Source organism: Ostrinia furnacalis, unplaced genomic scaffold (assembly GCF_004193835.3).
Source record: "Ostrinia furnacalis isolate ACB-3 unplaced genomic scaffold, ASM419383v2 OfSCF0209, whole genome shotgun sequence".
In the NCBI taxonomy this organism is placed as follows: domain Eukaryota; kingdom Metazoa; phylum Arthropoda; class Insecta; order Lepidoptera; family Crambidae; genus Ostrinia; species Ostrinia furnacalis.
The window spans coordinates 465,764-486,248 of NW_021130448.1; the positions used below are offsets into that span (position 1 = coordinate 465,764).

Sequence of the window (20,485 nt, forward strand, 5' to 3'; positions counted from 1 at the left end):
TGAATGAGGTTCCCCTGTCAGAAATAATTCTTCGAGGGATTCCGAAAATTCCAAAGTATTCTTGGAGGACCTTTATACTAGTCTGAGACTTTGTATTCCTAACGGGTTTAAGATAAATGTATCGAGTAAACGCATCAATTATCACAAGGATATACATATTTCCCTGGGACAATATTATTTGATCCTCTAAAAACTAATTGATCTTTTTTGTATGTGCACTTTTAAAAATAAATGATGTTTTTTATTATATTTTATCTTTATATTAATTATTGGGTCTATATTACTTGATCTACGGATAAATTATGAATGATCTTCATTAAAGGTAACATAATATTTATGTTTAACATACTCTTTTAATATTTGGTAAACAAAAATAATATTTGATCCTCTTTTTTAGTTATTGATCTTTAATTTTGTTAATGTGATGATTTTTATATCAAGTTTGCCTTTTAATATCGATCACCTAATAAATACATTTCGATCTATGTATAACTTAACTTTAAAATATATTTGATCTAACAAAAAATATTATTGGTTAATATTTTTAATTAAAAAATATCTTTTAATTTACGCGGTACTTTGTGGTTGAGTGACAATCGTCCATCATTGGTTACTGAGTTGGCTTAGCGGCCAATAAGCAAGCAGAATGGTACATTGCCATGTTTGTTTACATTACAAGCTTTGCTTAGTTTGGGACTAGAGGCNTACGAATAAAAGGGCCGGTGTGGTCGATGTGGATCGTGTCAAAAGGTTCCGCTATTTTTGGCACTGGATGAAGAAAACCAGGTTTTTTCCCAGTTGTTGATTTTGAATACGCACATTCTAAGCACGAGTTTACATATTTCCTTACAAAATGTCTCATTTTTGGGAACCAGTAGGTAGACTTTATTTTTTCCAACGTTTTTTCAAAAGCAAAGTGGCCAATGTCATCGTGACTCTGTTTTACAATTTGCCAGCGAACACCTTTTGGCACGACCCATCGATCGCCTTCAGGAGTTACACGAAACAATTTACCATTCTTAATTTTGAAGTTTGCCTTTATGTCGACCATATTATCGAGCTCGGGATCTTTGAGAATACCCATTATCCTTTGTACGGTGTCATCTGCACTCTGTACGGTGGTAAGCCAATTATAATCGGTTACAGAGAGAACATTTAGAGTCGATGGAATGGGATTTCGACTTAATGCGTCAACGTGAAGCATTGACGCGCCGGGTCTATATTCGATGACAAAATTGAATTCCTGTAATTGTTCCCACCATCGAGCGACACGGGGAAGCATATCCTTCTTTTGGAATGTGGCTTTGAGGGAATTACAATCTGTGACTATCTTAAAAGGGATACCGACCAGGTATACTCGAAATTTCTGTAGTGCGGATACTACTGCTAACGTTTCCAAATCATACGAAGAGTAATTTTGTTCTTCGGGAGTAGTTTGCTTACTAAAATATGCCACAGGCCGTAAAACATTGTTGTCCTTTTGTAACAAAATTCCTGCTATTCCGAATTTAGACGCATCGGTATGTAATTCCGTTTCGGCATTTGGGTTATATAGTGCTAACGTAGGTTTTTGTATTAGCTCGTTTTTTAATGTGTTAAAAGCTGCCTCCTGTTCAGTACCCCATACCCATGAGACATTGTTCTTTAAGAGATGTGTCAAAGGTTTTGCTATTATTGAAAATTTAGGCACAAATCTTCGGAAAAAACTTGCCAAACCCAAGAACTGGCGAATATTGTGCTGATTTTGAGGTGTTGGATAGTGTTTGATTGCCTCAATCTTTTTACTACCAGGCTGAATGCCATTTTCGGAAACTTCAAACCCCAAAAAGTCAACTGTACGTTTGAAGAAATAACATTTTGATGGTTTTAGCGATAATCCTGCATCTTTAAACAGTTGTAATACAAATTTCAGTCGGGACATGCCTTCTGCAATACTTTTGGAAGGAATAATGATATCATCTAAATATGCCAGTGCCTCACCGTGACGAGCGTTTCCTAAGATTTGATTCATTAGGCGTTGAAAAGTAGCGGGCGCGTTAGCAAGCCCGAAAGGCATTCGATTGAATTCGTAATGCCCATCGGGTGTTACGAATGCTGTTTTGGGCTTGTCATCCTCCCGGATAGGCACCTGGTAGTACCCTGATGCCAAGTCCAAGGTTGTGAAAAATGAATTACCAGCCAAAATGTCTAACTGATCGTCAATGAGAGGCATAGGGTATTTTTCTTTTACAGTTTTTCTGTTTAGAGCCCTATAATCAATGCAAAGGCGAATTTCCCCGGTTTTTTTGCGTACAAGTACTATGGGGCTTGCATAAGGTGAAGTCGAGGGACGTATAATGTCATTGTCAAGTAATTCACTGACTATTTCCCGAACCTTTTCCTTTTCGCTTATGGCAAGTCTATACGGCCGGTAGACTATAGGTTGGTCGTCTTGCAAAACTATTTTCATTTGTTCTACTGATGTACAACCTAACTCAGAGAGTTCAAAAGCAAAACAGTCGCGATACTCATTCAACAATGTTAAGAGTTGCTGTTCTTCTTCATCGGATAGATCATTATCTATGTTCAAATCCGCGATTGTAATAGGATTTGATTTGTATGCTGATACATTCATGACGTTCAAAGCTTTAGTGGTAACATCTTCATGAGCTACATGTCCACGAGCAATTAGGAAGCCCTGTTCTAATGTGAATTTCAATGATGGAGAACAACTCGCAACAATTTGACCCTGGCCTTTAGTTATGTTAAATAACCCGGATGAAACAGAGTACGGAATATCATTTTTGAGACGTAAACTTCCTTCAATATATATTTCTCCATTAAAATCTGGATTATCTGTACAAACTTCGATAATAGTTAAGCCTGAAATCTGAACTACGTTTTTACAGAACAACTTGACTTTATGGATTGGAGTTGAAGGTAATTCCAAACTTGTTATTTCCAAAGAGTCACTTGTTTTTCTAATGACTATATGTGGTTGCTCTGTAAAAGTTTGTCCAATCATCAAGGGAACATGCATGGCCGTATCCGGGACTATAACAAGATCTAAGTGTGCTGCTACTCCATCGACTACAATCTGTACTTTATGGCTTCCTAAGGCTTTTACCATGGAATTGCCAAATCCTCTCAGTACGGGCAAGTCTGTCGTAGTAAAGTGGGTGTTAAATCTTTTGAACTCACTTAATTTAATCATTGAGCACTCGCTACCGAAGTCAATGAAAGCCGGTATCGCTATTCCATTAACTAGAGCACATTTAAAATATTTTTGATTCGCACCAAGATCTACCGAATCGTTTGATATCATCTCTATCTCGTTACTAGCTACCCGTAAGACAGTTTTATCTGGTATTGGTCGTTTTGAATAACATTGTTCAGTCTCATGGCCAATTTTACTACATTTCCCGCATTTTTTTAAGGGAACCGTGCATTGCGCCAGTAAGTGACCTTCTTGCTTGCAATTTAAACAACGTTTGTTAAATGGTCTGGGTTGAGAATCCTGATTTTTATTTAAGGGAAGTTTACCTACTTTACGATCATTAGAAGGTTTAACGTGTCTCGCATTACGTAAGTATGATAAAAGTTTATCTGGGTCATCGAACTTTACTGCCTCGGCACCTAGTCTTATGGACCTATCGTCAATGCCATGTAGGATGCATTCTACCGCCTTAGTGCCTACAATACCGCATCTGTTTAGCAGGCCTATTTTCTCATAGTAATATTCTTCTAAAGAATCACCGAATCGCGCTCGCTTAGCTAACATATCGCTTAGCATTTGGCCGTAATTTTCTTCAGACGGAAATGCAGAAATCAGTTTCTTTTGCCATTCGTCCCAAGAGTAAAGAACAGTAGATAACCCCTCATACCATCGCTGAGCGACGCCACGTAATTTGGGTAATGCAAAGTGAATTATTTGTTTTTCTGTCCAACCGTAAATACTAGCACACTCATTGACTTTATGTAACCACATGACCATCGTCTGTTCCTTTCTCTTGGGATCGAATTCCGGTACCGTATTGTTCATAGAGCCCAATTTATCCAATGAATCGGTCTGATTAATTGACTTTAGCACTTGTACTATTTGAGAGATATTATCTAACGTAAAGGTACATGGAATTGACTCACTATCGCTTAAACGAAAAGGGAGCTTACTTGGTTGGCTGGTCGACACACCGTCTCGAAGACTAGGCGACTGGTCGGCGTGCAGGCGGCGTGGCTCGTCGCGATGACTGCGCGACCGCTCATCACTCTGGTCGTGTGGCTCGATGCGGCGGCTACTCGATCGCTTGCGGTGACTGCGCGACCGCTCGTCACGGCGATGCGCCTCGCCGTGGCGACTGGGCGACCGCTCATGACGCTGGTCGTGTGGCTCGTTGTGGTGGCTGCTCGACCGCTCGCGGCGACTGCGCGACCGCTCGTCACGGCNTTGTATAACGTAGATAGTTATTGTAATTTGTATTATGTAATTAGCACATTATTTATATTTCTTGTATGTAAGTATGTAGAGATTGAACATTGAACCATGTAATAACGTAGATAATTTATGTATGTTATTGTAATTAGCGCATTATTTTATTTTTTCTTATTTAAAGGCGGGGAGTACTGTGCCGGTATGCACAATACTAAATCTCTTCATATCTTATCTTGATCACGTTCACAGTGTCAGCACATTTATCACGTATAGTGCTAATGCTGTGACGTCATTTACCTTTAATCTATATCGTATAAATAGTCACGCAGTTTGTGTTAATAAACAGACATATAGCAGAGACTAACAACAATTCTTGTATAATTCATACGGTCCCCCAACATGGCACACGCTTCATCGTGGCGACTGCGCGACCACTTGTCACGGCATTGCGCCCCGCCGTGGCGACTGCGTGACCGCATGTCACGGCGACCGCACTCCCCGTCGTGGCGGCTGTGCGATCGCCCGTCATGGCGACCGCGCTCCTCGATGTGGTGACTGCGTGACCGCTCATCACGGTGACCACGCGTCTCATCGTGGTGACTGCGCGACAGTTTGTCACGCTGGATGCGTTGTTGGTAAGAACCAACATCGGGTGTCTTCAACACAGGGCTTGGACTAGCCCTGTCTATCTGCTCAGGCGGACGCGAATTTGATCGCGCCCGTGGTGATGCAAGAGGCTGGTTCATTTTCTGGAAAAATTCAAAAACCTTTACGCAGTGCGTCCGTTCGACACAGCAAACGGTCATTTAGTAAAAAAAAAATAAGCGAACTTGGGAGAAAAAGAAAAAAAATTGCAATTTCGATCCCACTTCTGAAATGTCAGATAGTCGGGCATCTTGATGTGTTAATTATACTTTTATCACTATAAAGGGGGTTATATAAAAACATTTATCATATTTTAAATACTTTAATCAAAAGGACAAAATATAAACATTCAAACTAGATAACATGTAGGTATGTATTTAATTTATATTTCTATATAAATCAACCAAAATAGCAATAAATAGTTATATCTTATTAATACATAACTTTAATTATGATGTATATGATGTGGTCAACTGTGTGGAGTAAACCTTATAGTTATGTGGTCATCAATAAGGATTGTGAACGAAACAAAGGCTGTTATCGCATGAAGTTTGATACATTCATAATAATGGACTAAACTTTTTATATAGCTGTAACTTTACCAACCATTCAGTTTCATTAGAGAAGTCAAACAAAGCGGAATTCTTAACAATGGAACGAAACCTCAAGGAACAAATAGTAAAATCTGCTGCAGCTGTAAAAAGAAAGGTAAAAATGATAAAGGATGTACAAAATTCAAATGACATGACTCTAAATGCGATATTTAAACCTATCGTTAACCCACTAAAACTNAATGCACCTCGCCGTGGCGACTGCGCGACCGCTCATGACGCTGGTCGTGTGGCTCGTTGCGGTGGCTACTCGACCGCTCGTGGCGACTGCGCGACCGCTCGTCACGGCGACTGCGCGACCGCTCGTCACGGCGACTGCACGACCGCTCATCACGGCGACGCACCCCGCCGTGGCGACTGCGGGACCGCTCGTCACGGCGATGCGCTTTGTGCCGGTATGCACAATACTAAATCTCTTCATATCTTATCTTGATCACGTTCACAGTGTCAGCACATTTATCACGTATAGTGCTGATGCTGTGACGTCGTTTACCTTTAATCTATATCGTATAAATAGTCACGCAGTTCGTGTTAATAAACAGACATATAGCAGAGACCTCAGATCATAGAAGGGAATAGATGTGAAACGGGGGCGTGGCGCGTGTCTCCGCGATATGCCCAGAAACGAACATCGCCCGCGACGCCAGGTTAGTCGCGATTCAGTCGTACTGAGGAAATGTTCTCCGATATTGTTGGATAATGCGTCGTAACGTGCAATAACATAAGTGNAACTCTTGTATAATTCATACGGTCCCCCAACATGGCACAAATTGGTGACCCCGACGACGAACCGGACCCAGAAGAAGAACCCGACGTGATCTGATGATCCTGACGAAGATGACACAAATTGGCGACCCCGAAAAGCCGACGAACGACGACGAAGATAAACGTACTAAACCAACGTGATGTGAGACGTAACCTCCATCACCAGCATCACCCTCCGCCAGCTTTCATCTGACATGGAATCAAATTGGCTACCCCGATTGAGCAGAGCAAATCCGTGACGTCACTTCAACATCAATCATCGTCATCATGTCAACTCCGTGCAAGTCGTGCAACACAACACTACGAGAAGNACATCAGTAGCCTTATTCACGTAACAAAACTTTAACGACAACAAATCGCTGAATGCGTTCCTATCGAGTAATCGTTCTATCGAAATGACCCTTATGAATACGGATTTAGAACTGTTTTTCAATGGGACGACGTAACAAAACGTCAATGACAACAAATCGCTGAGTAGCGATCCTATCGAGTAATCGTTCTGTTAAAGTGATCCTTGTGAATACGGATTTAGAACTGGTTTTCAATGGGACGACTTCTGAACGTCAGCGAGATTTGACTGTCAAAATACGTGAATTAGGCCACTGAAAGCCCAACGTAAACTAGCTTGCTTTTGTGATTTGCTTTGCATCTTCAATTCACGTTTTGCTTGTTTTTTGTTGCTCTCGACTGGGGTGTAACATGATGTTGTGTGCCCTGTAGGCTCGCCCCCTGTTGTGGCTGTTTCTTACGTGGGATATCGTAAGTCCCTCATGTTATTATTATCTATCCACCCTCTGTAAACTTAGATCGGTCTTGGAAGACTCACTGCAGAATAATAAAAATGTATCCAAAAAAGCATGAGGTGATTGGATTTTGGTGACAGGTTTTCTTTAAAAGACATTTTTGCATGAACTCTTTTCATTTTATTTTACTCGGTTTTCAATTCACATTGTTTCTGAAAATGATATTCAATCATTAGAAGGAAATTTTTATTATTCTGTGATCTATACTTTTCTAGAGAATCAACCGAATAACTATTCAGAATATTTGAAATGGTGTGGGATATGAAATTTATCTCATTTTTATCATCAATATTATTAAAATTACTAAACATAGACATCATATCACTTCACTTTTAGTCATTACAAGTAATAGTTGATTTTAAGTTTCTGTAAATAGCCATCATTTTATTGCTTTGTAAAAATATGCAGATTACCTATGCAGAGACCTATTTGTGTTTTTTGGAAAGTTGACGTCTGGCCGCCCGGCCGTTCTAAAATCATTACATAAAAGATTGCACCACACTGATTACGCTAACACATCAAATAAATCAACATATCCAAAATTGGCTTCTCAAAACAGTTCGCAGCGAAAAAAAACAGTAACTGTGGTTAACAAGTAAAAAAGAGTCCCTCATTGATTACAGCTTGATAATGGCTTCTCAAAGCTGATCTGTTGAAAATAAAATTAAAAAATCTATTCAATTTCTACCAACATTTGGCGCTTGTGTTGTTGTCATTAACCAAAAGAGTGCCTCACTGTTACGTCATCACACACAATACCAACACACCTCCTCTCCTCAGAGGCTGTTCGCGGAGAACAAAGAAAAGCTGATTACCGGAGCCCTAACTGCTCTGGTCAGCAGTGCCACGTCTGGTGGAAGTCTACCGCCGCGGGAGTTGGAAGCGCAGTTCCATGCGTTGAGACGGCTGTGCGCCAGCAAAGTTGGATTCGCTGCATTTACTGCTCTGCCCGGGTGAGTTGAATGACTTTTTAACCGACTTCAACAAAAGGATGAAGTTCTCAATTGGGTTGTTATGTTTTTTTTGTAGTTTAGTGATGATGTGCGAATGTGACTTATGTGACGTACCTTGTTTGCCACTCGACAGAAAGCATAACTAATCCGATTTTTGTTTTTTTTTACCACGGTAACTTTTATATGCTACACAGGCGGGCTCAGCTCCTTAGACAGAATTGTGTAGTAGTGTGTGTATATTCCAACGTATACAAATTCTTGATCTTCTGGTTCTAAATTTGATCGTCTTAGTTTTTTTTTATTATAAACTAGCTGTGCCCGCGATTTCGTAGGTACGCGTGAAAACCCATTTTCACAACATTTTTCATTGTTGCTCTGCTCCTATTACTTGTAGCGTGATGTTGTATAGCCTATAGCCTTCCTCGATAAATGGGTTTTCTAACACTGAAATAATTTTTCAAATCGGACCAGTATTTCCTGAGATTAGCGCGTTCAAGTAAACAAACAAACTCTTCAGCTTTATAATATTAGTATAGATAAAGAAAAAATCGAACTGCCTAAGGCGATAATTGAACCCACGACCTTTCGCTTGCCGGGCGACTGCTCTTCGTCTTAGTTTTGTCTTAAAATTCTAGAACTTATAATTTTTTGACAAGAAACCTAGTTATTTGTATTTGTAATATTGACAGGTTCCGTGAATGGATCGGCACAGCTGTAGTCACAGCACTACGCCGCGGTTCTCCAGCTTGCTCTCACGCGGCTTTAGACGCGGTCTGCGCGCTCATGCAGCCCATGCACCAGGAACCCGACCTTAGACAGGAGCAGCTGAACAAGGCCAGCATGCTGTCTTCTGCCTCTTTCTTGGAGGGGCTCTTGACCATGTGGGCGGAGCATGTGGTGAGTCTGCTTCCTTCATTGCACTACAGCGCGGGTGTAGTGACGTCACGGATGCAGCACGGGTGTAGTGACGTCACTGATGCAGCCCATGCACCAGGAACCCGACCTTAGACAGGAGCAGCTGAACAAAGCTAGCATGCTGTCGTCGGCCTCTTTCTTGGAGGGGCTGTTGACCATGTGGGCAGAGCACGTGGTGAGTCCGCTCCGCCCTGATACCTAGCAATCCTCCCAGCCATCTTCCCATTGAGCTTTAATTTCAGTCGTTCAAATTTAATTGAAAAAAGATGTTTAAGAGTGTTCTATTAAGTTCACAATAAATTTTATCACTGTCAAGGGATTTTGCAACAAAAACACTTGTATAACGGTAAACAGATATTTACCCTCCCGACGTTTCAACTCGTTTGCACGAGTCATGGTCATAATTTTATTTATAGTAAAAATGTAACACATTAGTTTAAAATAATTATAAGTCAGAAATGACTAATTGTGAGACCTAACCATTAACTGTATCCATCTCCTGTACCACATTTATAGCAAATAAATGATGATTCTGATTCTGATTCAAAATGGCACCAACAGATGACGCTGTATGGTATTTTCATTGCTAGCTGCGGATGTATTGTGTATTTGTAATCACGGTAAAACCTTATTGTTTTGAGACAATAATGTGGAGCAATTTAGAGAAGAAGCAACGTTTAATGCTGATGCGCAAGTGCAACAAAACGTTTATTCAGCATATTAACCAGCTCTATTTGCCAGACATCGGGCAGCGGCGCTCTGGTGGTGGCGGCCATGTTGGACTTCCTGACGTTCGCTCTGTGCGTGCCGTACAGCGAGACCACGGACGGGAAGCAATTCGACCAGCTGTTGGAAATGGTCGCTAATAAGGGGCGCGTGCTGTTTAAGTTGTTTGAGGTGGGTGCTTTCATTTACTGAAATATTTTGTTTGTAAGCATTGTTATTTTTGTTGTGAAAAAACCTGATCGGAACAGAGAAAACGATCAGAAAATACTACAATTGTGCTCCAAGCAAGTCGTATAAACATGTCGTTATAATTTGGAAAACAGAAACATATTCCTTCCTAGTAGGTTTTTTACGTTAAAAATTGCGTTCTTTTCCTTGAATATGCTCACTGTATTAGTAGCAACCATTTGTCACTTCATGCCTGTGACAATCGTTATGAAAATACATAATCAAATTGATGGATGATCGCAGTGGCGACCACGGGCTGGAAAACGTAGCTTAGGCAGGCCTCCTACTAGGCGGACCGACGATCTGGTAAAGGTCGCGGGATGATCCTGGATGCGGGCAGCGATGGACCGTTCATTGGCCTTAGGGGAGGTCTCTGTCGACGTCATCTAACTGAAACGAACGAAAGATTGATGATAAAGAATTATGAAATAAATGCTGATAATTAGTTTCCATACTCATGCTTAAACGATTATTCTAGTGAACAATAAACGCGTCATTCACAACCAGTACTATTCTTGTTCCAACAGCACCCCTCAATGGCGATAGTAAAAGGCGCTGGCCTAGTAATGCGAGCACTAATCGAGGAGGGCGGCGGCACCGTCGGCTCTCGCATGCAAGCCCTAGCGTTGGCCGAAGCGGCGCTGCCGAGGCATCTGTTAGCTGCGCTGTACGCACCGGCGCGGTTACACCACCGCCATCTTGCGAGGCATTTGGTCGCTCTGTGGCTGGTTGACCATGCGCCGGCGCATAGCCTGCTTACGAGACTGATGGTGAGTTGAGTTTGTTGTTCTAACACCACCCCTCATGGCGATAGTTAAGGCGTAGGTCTCCTAATCGAGGAGGGCGGCGGCACCGTCGGCTCTCGGATGCAAGCCCTGACTGATGGTGAGTCGAGTTTGTTGTTCTAACAGAATAAACCCCTCATGGCGATGGTATAAGGCGCTGGTCTCGACATACGTGCGCTAATAGAGGAGGTGGATGCAAGCCCTAGTGCTGGCCGAAGCAGCGCTGCCGAGGCATCTGTTAGCTGCGCTATACGCACCGGCGCGGCTACACCACCGCCATCTTGCGAGGCATTTGGTCGCGCTGTGGTTGGTCGACCATGCGCCGGCGCATAGCCTGTTGACTAGGCTGATGGTAAGTTGAGTTTGTTCGAATAGTACCCGTCAATGGCGATAGTATAAGGCGTAGGTCTCGTAATCGAGGAGGGCGGCGGCACCGTCGGCTCTCGCATGCAAGCCCTAGCGCTGGCCGAAGCGGCGCTGCCGAGGCATCTGTTAGCTGCACTGTACGCACCGGCGCGGCTACACCACCGCCATCTTGCGAGGCATTTGGTCGCGCTGTGGCTGGTTGACCATGCGCCGGCGCATAGTCTGCTGACGAGGCTGATGGTGAGTTGAGTTTGTTGTTCTAACAGCAACTCTCTTGGCGATAGTTTAAGGCGTAGGTCTCGTAATCGAGGAGGGCGGCGGCACCTTCGGCTCTCGAATGCAAGTCCTAGCGCTGGCCGAAGCGGCGCTGCCGAGGCATCTGGGCCCCAAGTCTGCTATTTTTAATTGAATGACATGCTATTGTTATTCAATTGATATTCAATTACGACTCCATTACGATTGAGACAAAGAAGAACGGTCACGCCTCATACAAAAAAAACCCAGACCCGACAGAAACGAGACATACCTCAGTTTTTTTGTCATGTCTTAATTAGTAAAATTATATATTTTTTATATTCGAAATCTATGTATAACACCAAAATATTATTCTTTGTTTTTGTTCAGGCGTTATACAAAAATTAATACAAAATTCCTATTTATCACCAAAATTGGTAAATGTATGTACCTAAATAAATGTCTATTACAGCTGCTATGGAATGTATCTAGGTGACCTGGAGATACAGCCGGATTATACAGGGTGGAAACGAGAAGTTACGAAATCCAAAAATTCTATGTTACCAGCTTCTATAATCTGTAACCTATTATTTGGTACCATTTGAAAGAGCTCGTGAAGCACTTTCAGAATCAGTAACTAGTTTTTCGATATCTTGTATAGTTTAGAAAATAATCGAGTGAGATCACTTATCGTTTCCACCCTGTATAATCCGGCTGTATCTCCAGGTCACCTAGATACATTCCATAGCAGCTGTAATAGATATTTAGGTACATACATTTACCAATTTTGGTGATAAATAGGCATTTTGTATTAGTTTTTGTATAACACCTGAACAAAAACAAAGGATAATATTTTGGTGTTATACATAGATTTCGAATATAAAAAATATATAATTTTACTAATTAAGACATGACAAAAAAACTGAGGTATGTCTCGTTTCTGTCGGGCCTGGGTCACAGATGACCGTTCTTCTTTGGTATTCTGCTAAAACTTGTATACAATATCAATGGAGTCGTAGTGTAATTGTAATGCAATCGTAATCGAATAGATAATGGTGTTGCCATTAAAATCCTTTCAAAATCTACCAAGGGACAAAATGAGTGAATGAACTATTCTTTTGTTTTAAATATACGTTTTTTTATTTTCTGTGATTCAATTACAACGTAAACTAATTAAAATGAAGTGGTTTGTCGATACAAATTGATATAAAGTCATTAAAAACCATTTATTTCTAACACATTGGCTGTAATTACTTAGGACAAAGTCAATAATTAAAAAAGCATCTGTCAACTGACATGTCAATGTTATGAAAATCATCAAATTTATTTAGGCCAATTTCAATTTAGGTTTGAATTTAATGATATTTTGAATGAAAATCACAATTTTAAACCAGTAGGTATAAGCACAATTACTTTTTTATGTCTGAAGTAATCTGTAAAAGTGTATAAGTGTGTATTCAACAATCTAATATGTTGATTTTAATGTGTAATGAATGCTTCATACGCAGGATATTATGTTCAGAATCACATAAATCTTAATTAAATAAAGGCAAAAACAACCACTTGATACAAATATTACATTTAATAACAATAGTATAAAATTCGTCTAATAAATCACATTGTTGTAACACCTATATGTACCATGTACCTACCTACTTAGACACTTATATTACTATTATGGAAGCAATAAGCTTATTATTAAGAATAGAAATAGATTCAAATATTAATTGGATACAAACACATAGATTGCTAATAGACTGACTCAAAATTCACAAGGAGTTCAAAAACTGCACAGATCTAATAACTGCTACCAGTGTCTACTATGCCTGCTTATGCTAATGCTTGGCTAAACTATGGGATAATTCTTTGGGGTAATAGTACCTACAGAAGTTAATCAATTTTATATTACAAAAAAGATGCAATAGAATTTGTTAACATCACANAGATTTTGTTATTATAATATGTATCAACGTATGCAGAAAAATGTGAAAAATCATGTGATTGGAAACAAACGAAACAAGGAAACTAAAAATCACACAGCCAGCATGGCCTTTGTGCTATCTACCCGTCTAACCGCCTTATTTTTACCGACTGAAAAAGTGGTATGAGGTTTTTAATCGTTACGGGAGCAACATATGATGTGATAAGCAACAATGCCAAATGAGCAATATCTATACTAATACTAATAATATTATAAAGCTGAAGAGTTTGTTTGTTTGTTTGTTTGGTTGAACGCGCTAATCTCAGGAACTACTGGACCGATTTGAAAAATTCTTTTTGTGTTGGATAGCCCGTTAGTTCCTGAAGGCTTTAGGCTATATATCATCACGCTAAGACCAATAGGAGCGGAGCACCAATGAAGAATGTTTCAAATCAGTGATTTTTTTCCTTTTGAGAGCTGACGCTGCGTAAACGGTTAAAGTTTCGCAAAAATCATGTACGACAGAATTGTTGCCCTTTAAAATTTCTAAAAAAAAGTCCGCGATAGCATATGTCTATCTTTTAAGGTTGGCTCATAGTAACCCTTTTTATGCAAAAAGAAATCTGTTTTAAATTAATGCATTATTTGCGGAGGTTTTTTCATAAACATGATATTAATCCTTATGCAAATAAATAAGTTATTCATCACAAGTATTTAATTTTAAACATACTTGGCCTTTACACTATTCGATTTTGTTATAATATCTTTGACTTATAATATCTATGACATGTATTGTCTGTGGTCTATAAAAATAAAGCGTCAGTGCGTTACCGAACCTACGTGTGTTTTAATAGGTTATGGGCCCAGTCCCGCTAAAATTGTGAAAAGTAATAATAGTCTTTATACAGCACGGGGAAAATGACTTCAAATTATTCCTTGAACGTCCCGAAGCTCAGGGGCAGGGATAATTACNGCTACCGGATCTAATAACTGCTACCAGTGTCTACTATGCCTGCTTAGGCTAATGCTTGGCTAAACTATGGGATAATTCTTTGAAGTAACAGTACCTACAGAAGTTAATCAATTTTATATTACAAAAAAGATGCAATAGAATTTATTAACATCACAGATATATGGACAGTCGCAGATCTCATTTTATGAGACTTAATATTCTGAGACTTGACTCATTGTAGCCTAATGTAGGAATGTTAGTGTAAATTTGTTAGAAAAAATCTTCATTGAATAAGCTCAAGAAAATGATTTGTATTCTCAAGAAAGAAAGTCAAAGTCAAAATTTCTTTATTTGTTTAGAATTAAACTACTCGAAAGAAAGAGAGAAAGAACTAATTAATAGTACTTACAAATCGTCAAATATTTTTCTCTTGAGGAGTCATGTCTCATTATCTTTTTACCCTACCAGCGCTTCAAGATCAACATTATTTTGGCAAGTTCTGAGAAGAAGTGCCGCAACAAACTCAGTCACCACTGTCTGCCAGTTAATATAAATAAATAGCAATAGTAGGTACATTTGATTCAGGAGCAGTTCGCACTGAATTTACCATGCATTCTTGTATGGTGTATCTTATAAGAATGCATATACAAAATTGATTGGTAGGTATATTAAACAAGGTAGTGACATGATAGTGTCTAGACTTACAGATTAATATACTTAAATACTAGTAGAAATTACTAGCATACATAAATTTTAATAAACCTAAGACAGCGATAGGATAGCCAAACCTTTTACAATTTTATGATATCAATAATTTTAAAAGATAATTGGCAATTGTATTCAAATAATTAAGATAAAGTGTAGCTACCTATGNAAAATTACATCTGGTACGCTCAGGCACATATCACCATGTCAATTTAAAAGTGTTTATTAAGATACTGAAAGAAACAAAAAGAAAAAAACAAATATTAAAGAAGATAATTAATATTTTGTTAGAAAATTAAAAGAATGACTTTTAAATAAATCTTTTTATTATACCTATTAAATAATTTTATGATCTCAATAATTTTAAAAGATAATTAGCAATTGTATTCAAATAATTAAGATAAAGTGTAGCTACCTATAATAAATTAATTATTTAGATGTTGTGATACCCTTACATGGCTCATGTTTCCGGGATTGTATTGTATTTAAGACCTAATTTTATGTACCAACCAACATGATGCAATAAAACATTATGACTATGACTTTATAAGTCACATAATTATACATAAGGGGGAGGCCTATGTTCAACAGTGGATGTCTGAAATGATGATGATGAAGTCATATTATAAGATACAACCGTAATATTAAGGTAATTATGTCCCTTTCTGTTATAATATTGTTCCTCATGTATGACCAGGCTCAGGATATTGAGTAGTGCCATATGAGTGCCTTCTATGCAGCCTACACTCCAGGAATCCAAAATCTATAGAACCTATAACATCAAGTAATAACCTAGGTATTTCCAACACCAAACAATAAAAGTATGTAAGAAATGATGACACAGAACTGACGGCCGATGGGGCAGTAAGGTTTTGAAGTGGAGGCCAGGTACTGAAAGTTGCAGTGTAGGACAAGGTGGAGAGACGACCTCGTAAAGGCAGCAGGCAGGCGCTGGGTGCAGGCTGCTACTGACTGGTCATTATGGAAATCATGGGGCCTCTCCCAATGATTTCCTTTCCTATGTTCAACAGTGATGTTGATGATGATCTCCGTCAGGACCCTCACTTCCGCCTTTCCGAGTCGCAATGTTTTTACAAATGTTCCGATTCAGGTAAATCTTGATTTAGGGCATCCACCGATCCATCTTCGATACTTATCGGGTATAAGTCAAAGCTAAAATGCGTAAACATGCCACTGATGTTCTCATAATTAATTTTAAACGAAACACGAACACAGAAATCGTAAGTAACACCACAGAAACACCTATTGTTGCTCAATCGTACTCTAATAGCAAAATTGCCATTGAGAGTTCATTGGACCAAATGTCAAACAAACGTCAAATAATAGTAGAATACACAGATATATCTGTGGTAGAATACCATTTTAACCCACAATCGATTTACGATTGTAACACGATTGAAGAGCAGACTACCAAATAGTCCAATGGCAGTTCAATGGAATGCCATTGGAAAATCATTGGTCTTTTTTTATTAGCAGAATACCAATAGTGTCAAATAATTCTATTGAGATTCGATTACGATTCAATTGAGCCATTTGTAAATTAGCGGACTTGGGGCCCTGTTAGCTGCATTGTACGCGCCGGCGCGGTTACACCACCGCCATCTTGCGAGGCATTTGCTAGCGCTGTGGCTGGTTGACCATGCGCCGGCGCATAGTCTACTGACAAGACTGATGGTGAGTTCAGTTTGTTATTCTAACAGCACCCCTCATGGCGATAGTTAAGGCGTAGGTCTCCTAATCGAGGAGGGCGGCGGCACCGTCGGTTCTCGCATGCAAGCCCTAGCGTTGGCCGAAGCGGCGCTGCCGAGGCATCTGTTAGCTGCGCTATACGCACCGGCGCGGCTACACCACCGCCATCTTGCGAGGCATTTGGTCGCGCTGTGGTTGGTCGACCATGCGCCGGCGCATAGCCTGCTGACGAGGCTGATGGTGAGTTGATGTTTTCCTGTTATATTAGTGTGGGTGAGTATGCGTTAACTGTATTTTAGTGTAAGGGGTTTGTTAATACAAAGCTATAATTTTATAGAGACGCACTAGAGCGTGTCCGGGTCAAATTATCGACATAATTATCTAACTTGTAACTTTAAAATATTGTTCACAAGAGGTAGACTAAAAGCTCCAGAATCTTCGATTACATTGGATAACTAAAGCATTGAAGATTTAATTCAGCAGCAGTACATAATTCACCCAAGACGGGATCATATTGAAGATGCTTTCTGAATATTTGTAGTTCAAGCCTGTGCCAATTAGGCTCGCACTACAAACATCAGGAAAGCATCTGGCTACAAGCTACGCAGCTACGCTAGCAGTCGTCGGGCCTCCGAGTCTTCAAACATCGCTATCAATGGTCAGCGGTGCAATGCGTTATGGATATGGAATTCACCATTCATTAGTGCTAAAATAAGTGTTTAGTACTACTTGTCACCTTTTACGTCGACGTAAGAGTATCAACAAGAATATCATCGCACTCTATGGGATTCACCTATGGACAACTTTAGTAGCAAAACTGACTCTTATGCTGAGTTGCACTACTAACTATAACAGTAACTATGACGATAACCGGTGTTTTTTGTATGGAGTTTGACAGGCTTTTGACGTTTGTCAAAGTTAAAGTAAGATGGTGCAACCCAGCCTTAGATTTTAACTTTCAAAATAAGTAATGTGAACACAAATCTTGTTTGCAAATATCAAAATACACGACAGTGTATCTAAACTACCTCATTTCCATCCAGCCATCAGGTCTGCTAGCGTTCTTGGAGTCAGCGGAAGCGCCGCCCGCGGCCGCGTTAGAAGAGGAGCGCATGCAAGAACGAGACAACCTGCAGCTTGCGCAGGCGACGGTGAAAGCGCGTGCGCCGCACTGGGAGGCCTTGGAGCGGCAGGTCAAGTACGTCGAGAAGCATATCGAGGTGAGTTTAAAGAGCCCTTATTGTGGTTGTGATAGATGCTATTTTGCAACGAAAAAATTATGGATACTAATGAAATAAAATGAAAAAATGATGTACTTAGATTGAATGGGAGATAATTAGCACTGGGCACAACGGACTGGGCGAGGTGCCGGGGTAGCATTAAGCCCGTTGTGTAGTCCCTTTTTTAATCAGTTTTGAAATGAGGTGTTTGTTTATGGCAGCACGTTGGCACTACAACACTGGGCACAACGCAGTATACGCCACGCCGGCGCATAGTCTAGCGTCTTGTTTTGATCATCTGACAAGAAATGTTTCTTTATGACAGCACTACGCGGCGTTAGCACTTCAGCACTGGGCACAGCGGACTGGGCGGGGTGCCGGGACAGCGGGGGCTCCGGGGGCGGGACGCGAGGCCCGAGAACGCCCTGTAGTGCTGCGCCGGCGCGCATATTCTAGTCACTTATTATTTTATCAGCTTTGACGTGAAGTGTTTTTAATGACAGCACTACGCGGCACTCGCGCTATTACACTGGGCACAACGGACTGGGCGGAGCGCAAGCGTAGCAGGAAGGGCGTGATACACGCGAGTGGCCCTTTTGTGTAGTCTTTTTTTCATCAGTTTTTATATGAGCGTTTGTTTATGGCAGCACTACGCAGCGTTAGCACTTCAGCATTGGGCACAACGGACTGGGCGTGGCGCCGCGGCAACGGGGGCTCCAGGGGCAGGACGCGAGGCCCGAGAACGCCCTGTAGTGCTGCGCCGGCGCATATTATAGTCACTTATTATTTTATCGGCTTGAGCGAGCGGGAGGCGCTCGAGCGGGCCGTGATGCCACGCCAGCGCATAATAATATTATAGTCACTTGTTTAGTTTGACATGAAGTTTTTGTTTTTGGCAGCACTACGCAGCGTTAGCACTTCAGCATTGGGCACCACGGACTGGGCGTGGTGCCGGGGTAGCATTAAGCCCGTTGTGTAGTCCCTTTTTTAATCAGTTTTGAAATGAGGTGTTTGTTTATGGCAGCACGTTGGCACTACAACACTGGGCACAACGGAGTATACGCCACGCCGGCGCATAGTCTAGCGTCTTGTTTTGATCATCTGACAAGAAATGTTTCTTTATGACAGCACTACGCGGCGTTAGCACTTCAGCACTGGGCACAGCGGACTGGGCGGGGTGCGGGGACAGCGGGGGCTCCAGGGGCAGGACGCGAGGCGCCAGAACGCCCTGTAGTGCTGCGCCGGCGCATATTCTAGTCACTTATTATTTTATCAGCTTTGACGTGAAGTGTTTTCAATGACAGCACAACGCTGCATTAAAAACACTTCTCGGCTATTACACTGGGCACAACGGGCTGGGCGGAGTGCAGGGGTAGCAGGAGGGGCGTGATACACGCGATTGGCCCTTTTGTGTAGTCTTTTTTCATCAGTTTTTATATTAGCGTTTGTTTATGACAGCACTACGCGGCGTTGGCACTCCAGCACTGGGCACAACGGACTGGGCGTGGCGCTGCGGCGGCTGGGGCTCCAGGGGCAGGACGCGAGGCCCGAGAACGCCCTGTAGTGCTGCGCCGGCGCCGCGAGCGCCTCAAGAGCACGGCTAACTGGCCGCTGCTGTACTACCAGTTTCACCGGGACCACGCGCTGCCTAATCTCATATGGAACCATACGGTGAGTTATTTTAAAACAGTCTGCGTCAAATAGTTCATGACACCCAAAGTGGCCAAAAAGTTGATAACACAACCTACCTGGTGTTAAGTAAGTAATATGTACTCTAGCTACTTTGTTATTTCGTTTGTGTCATGAAGTATTTGACGCTGACTTTACGCTGTAGATTTAAAGATATTTAATTATTCGCCAAGATAAAAATGAAACCGACATGATTATTTCTCTCATTACTTTCACCACTAAAAGTTGATCCTTTTTATGAAAAAACTACAAACAGAAGTAGGTAGGATCCAAAGGAACCTTAAAATGTTATTCTCTTTGTTTAGTTTGGTACAAGATGGTGAAGTGTAAAACGTCCAAGTATATTTTTAATTAAACCCGCATTTCGAAAGTAGTTACATGAGTATTCTTTCCACAGACTCGCGAAGAACTCCGCAACGCTTTAGAGAGTGAACTTCGCGCGTTCATGTCGGACCGTGAATCCGCGGGTGGTGCACTCACCTCCTGGAACCACACGGAAATGGAAGTCCACTACCAGTGCCTCCAGAACGAGGTCAAGATCGGTGACTACTACCTCAGGATACTGCTGGAACAGCGAGACAGCGACGACAGCCCGATACGCAAGTCGTAAGTACGTCCCGTAATCAGCGAACAGCGAATTTTAAGGGACCCACGCTCACCGGCCGTTCGGCAGCCGCTCAAGGGACTATTCCCACCACAGTAACTTCTGTGTAGCCAGGATCTACAGCTTGACCGCCAATAAAACCCTACCAGTGAAGGTCAAGTTTGTCAGGCGCTCAGCTCAGCATTGACGTCATGTTTAGTTTAGAGAGAGTTGATGTACTGCGCAGGCGCTGGCGAGACGACGAC

At 41.3% G+C, this 20,485-nt stretch overlaps 1 protein-coding gene across 1 annotated transcript in view; it reads left to right on the forward strand.

Moving 5' to 3' along the window:
• Positions 1-20,485, forward strand: part of LOC114356264 (dnaJ homolog subfamily C member 13-like) — a 60,618-nt gene that overhangs the window by 7,674 nt on the left and 32,459 nt on the right. Inside the window, exons 8-14 of the mRNA XM_028309354.1 lie at positions 8,013-8,185; positions 8,875-9,082; positions 9,842-9,997; positions 10,582-10,824; positions 17,771-17,947; positions 19,406-19,618; positions 20,034-20,242. Coding sequence (XP_028165155.1) covers positions 8,013-8,185; positions 8,875-9,082; positions 9,842-9,997; positions 10,582-10,824; positions 17,771-17,947; positions 19,406-19,618; positions 20,034-20,242 — 1,379 coding nt within the window. The remainder of the gene's footprint in view (positions 1-8,012; positions 8,186-8,874; positions 9,083-9,841; positions 9,998-10,581; positions 10,825-17,770; positions 17,948-19,405; positions 19,619-20,033; positions 20,243-20,485) is intronic.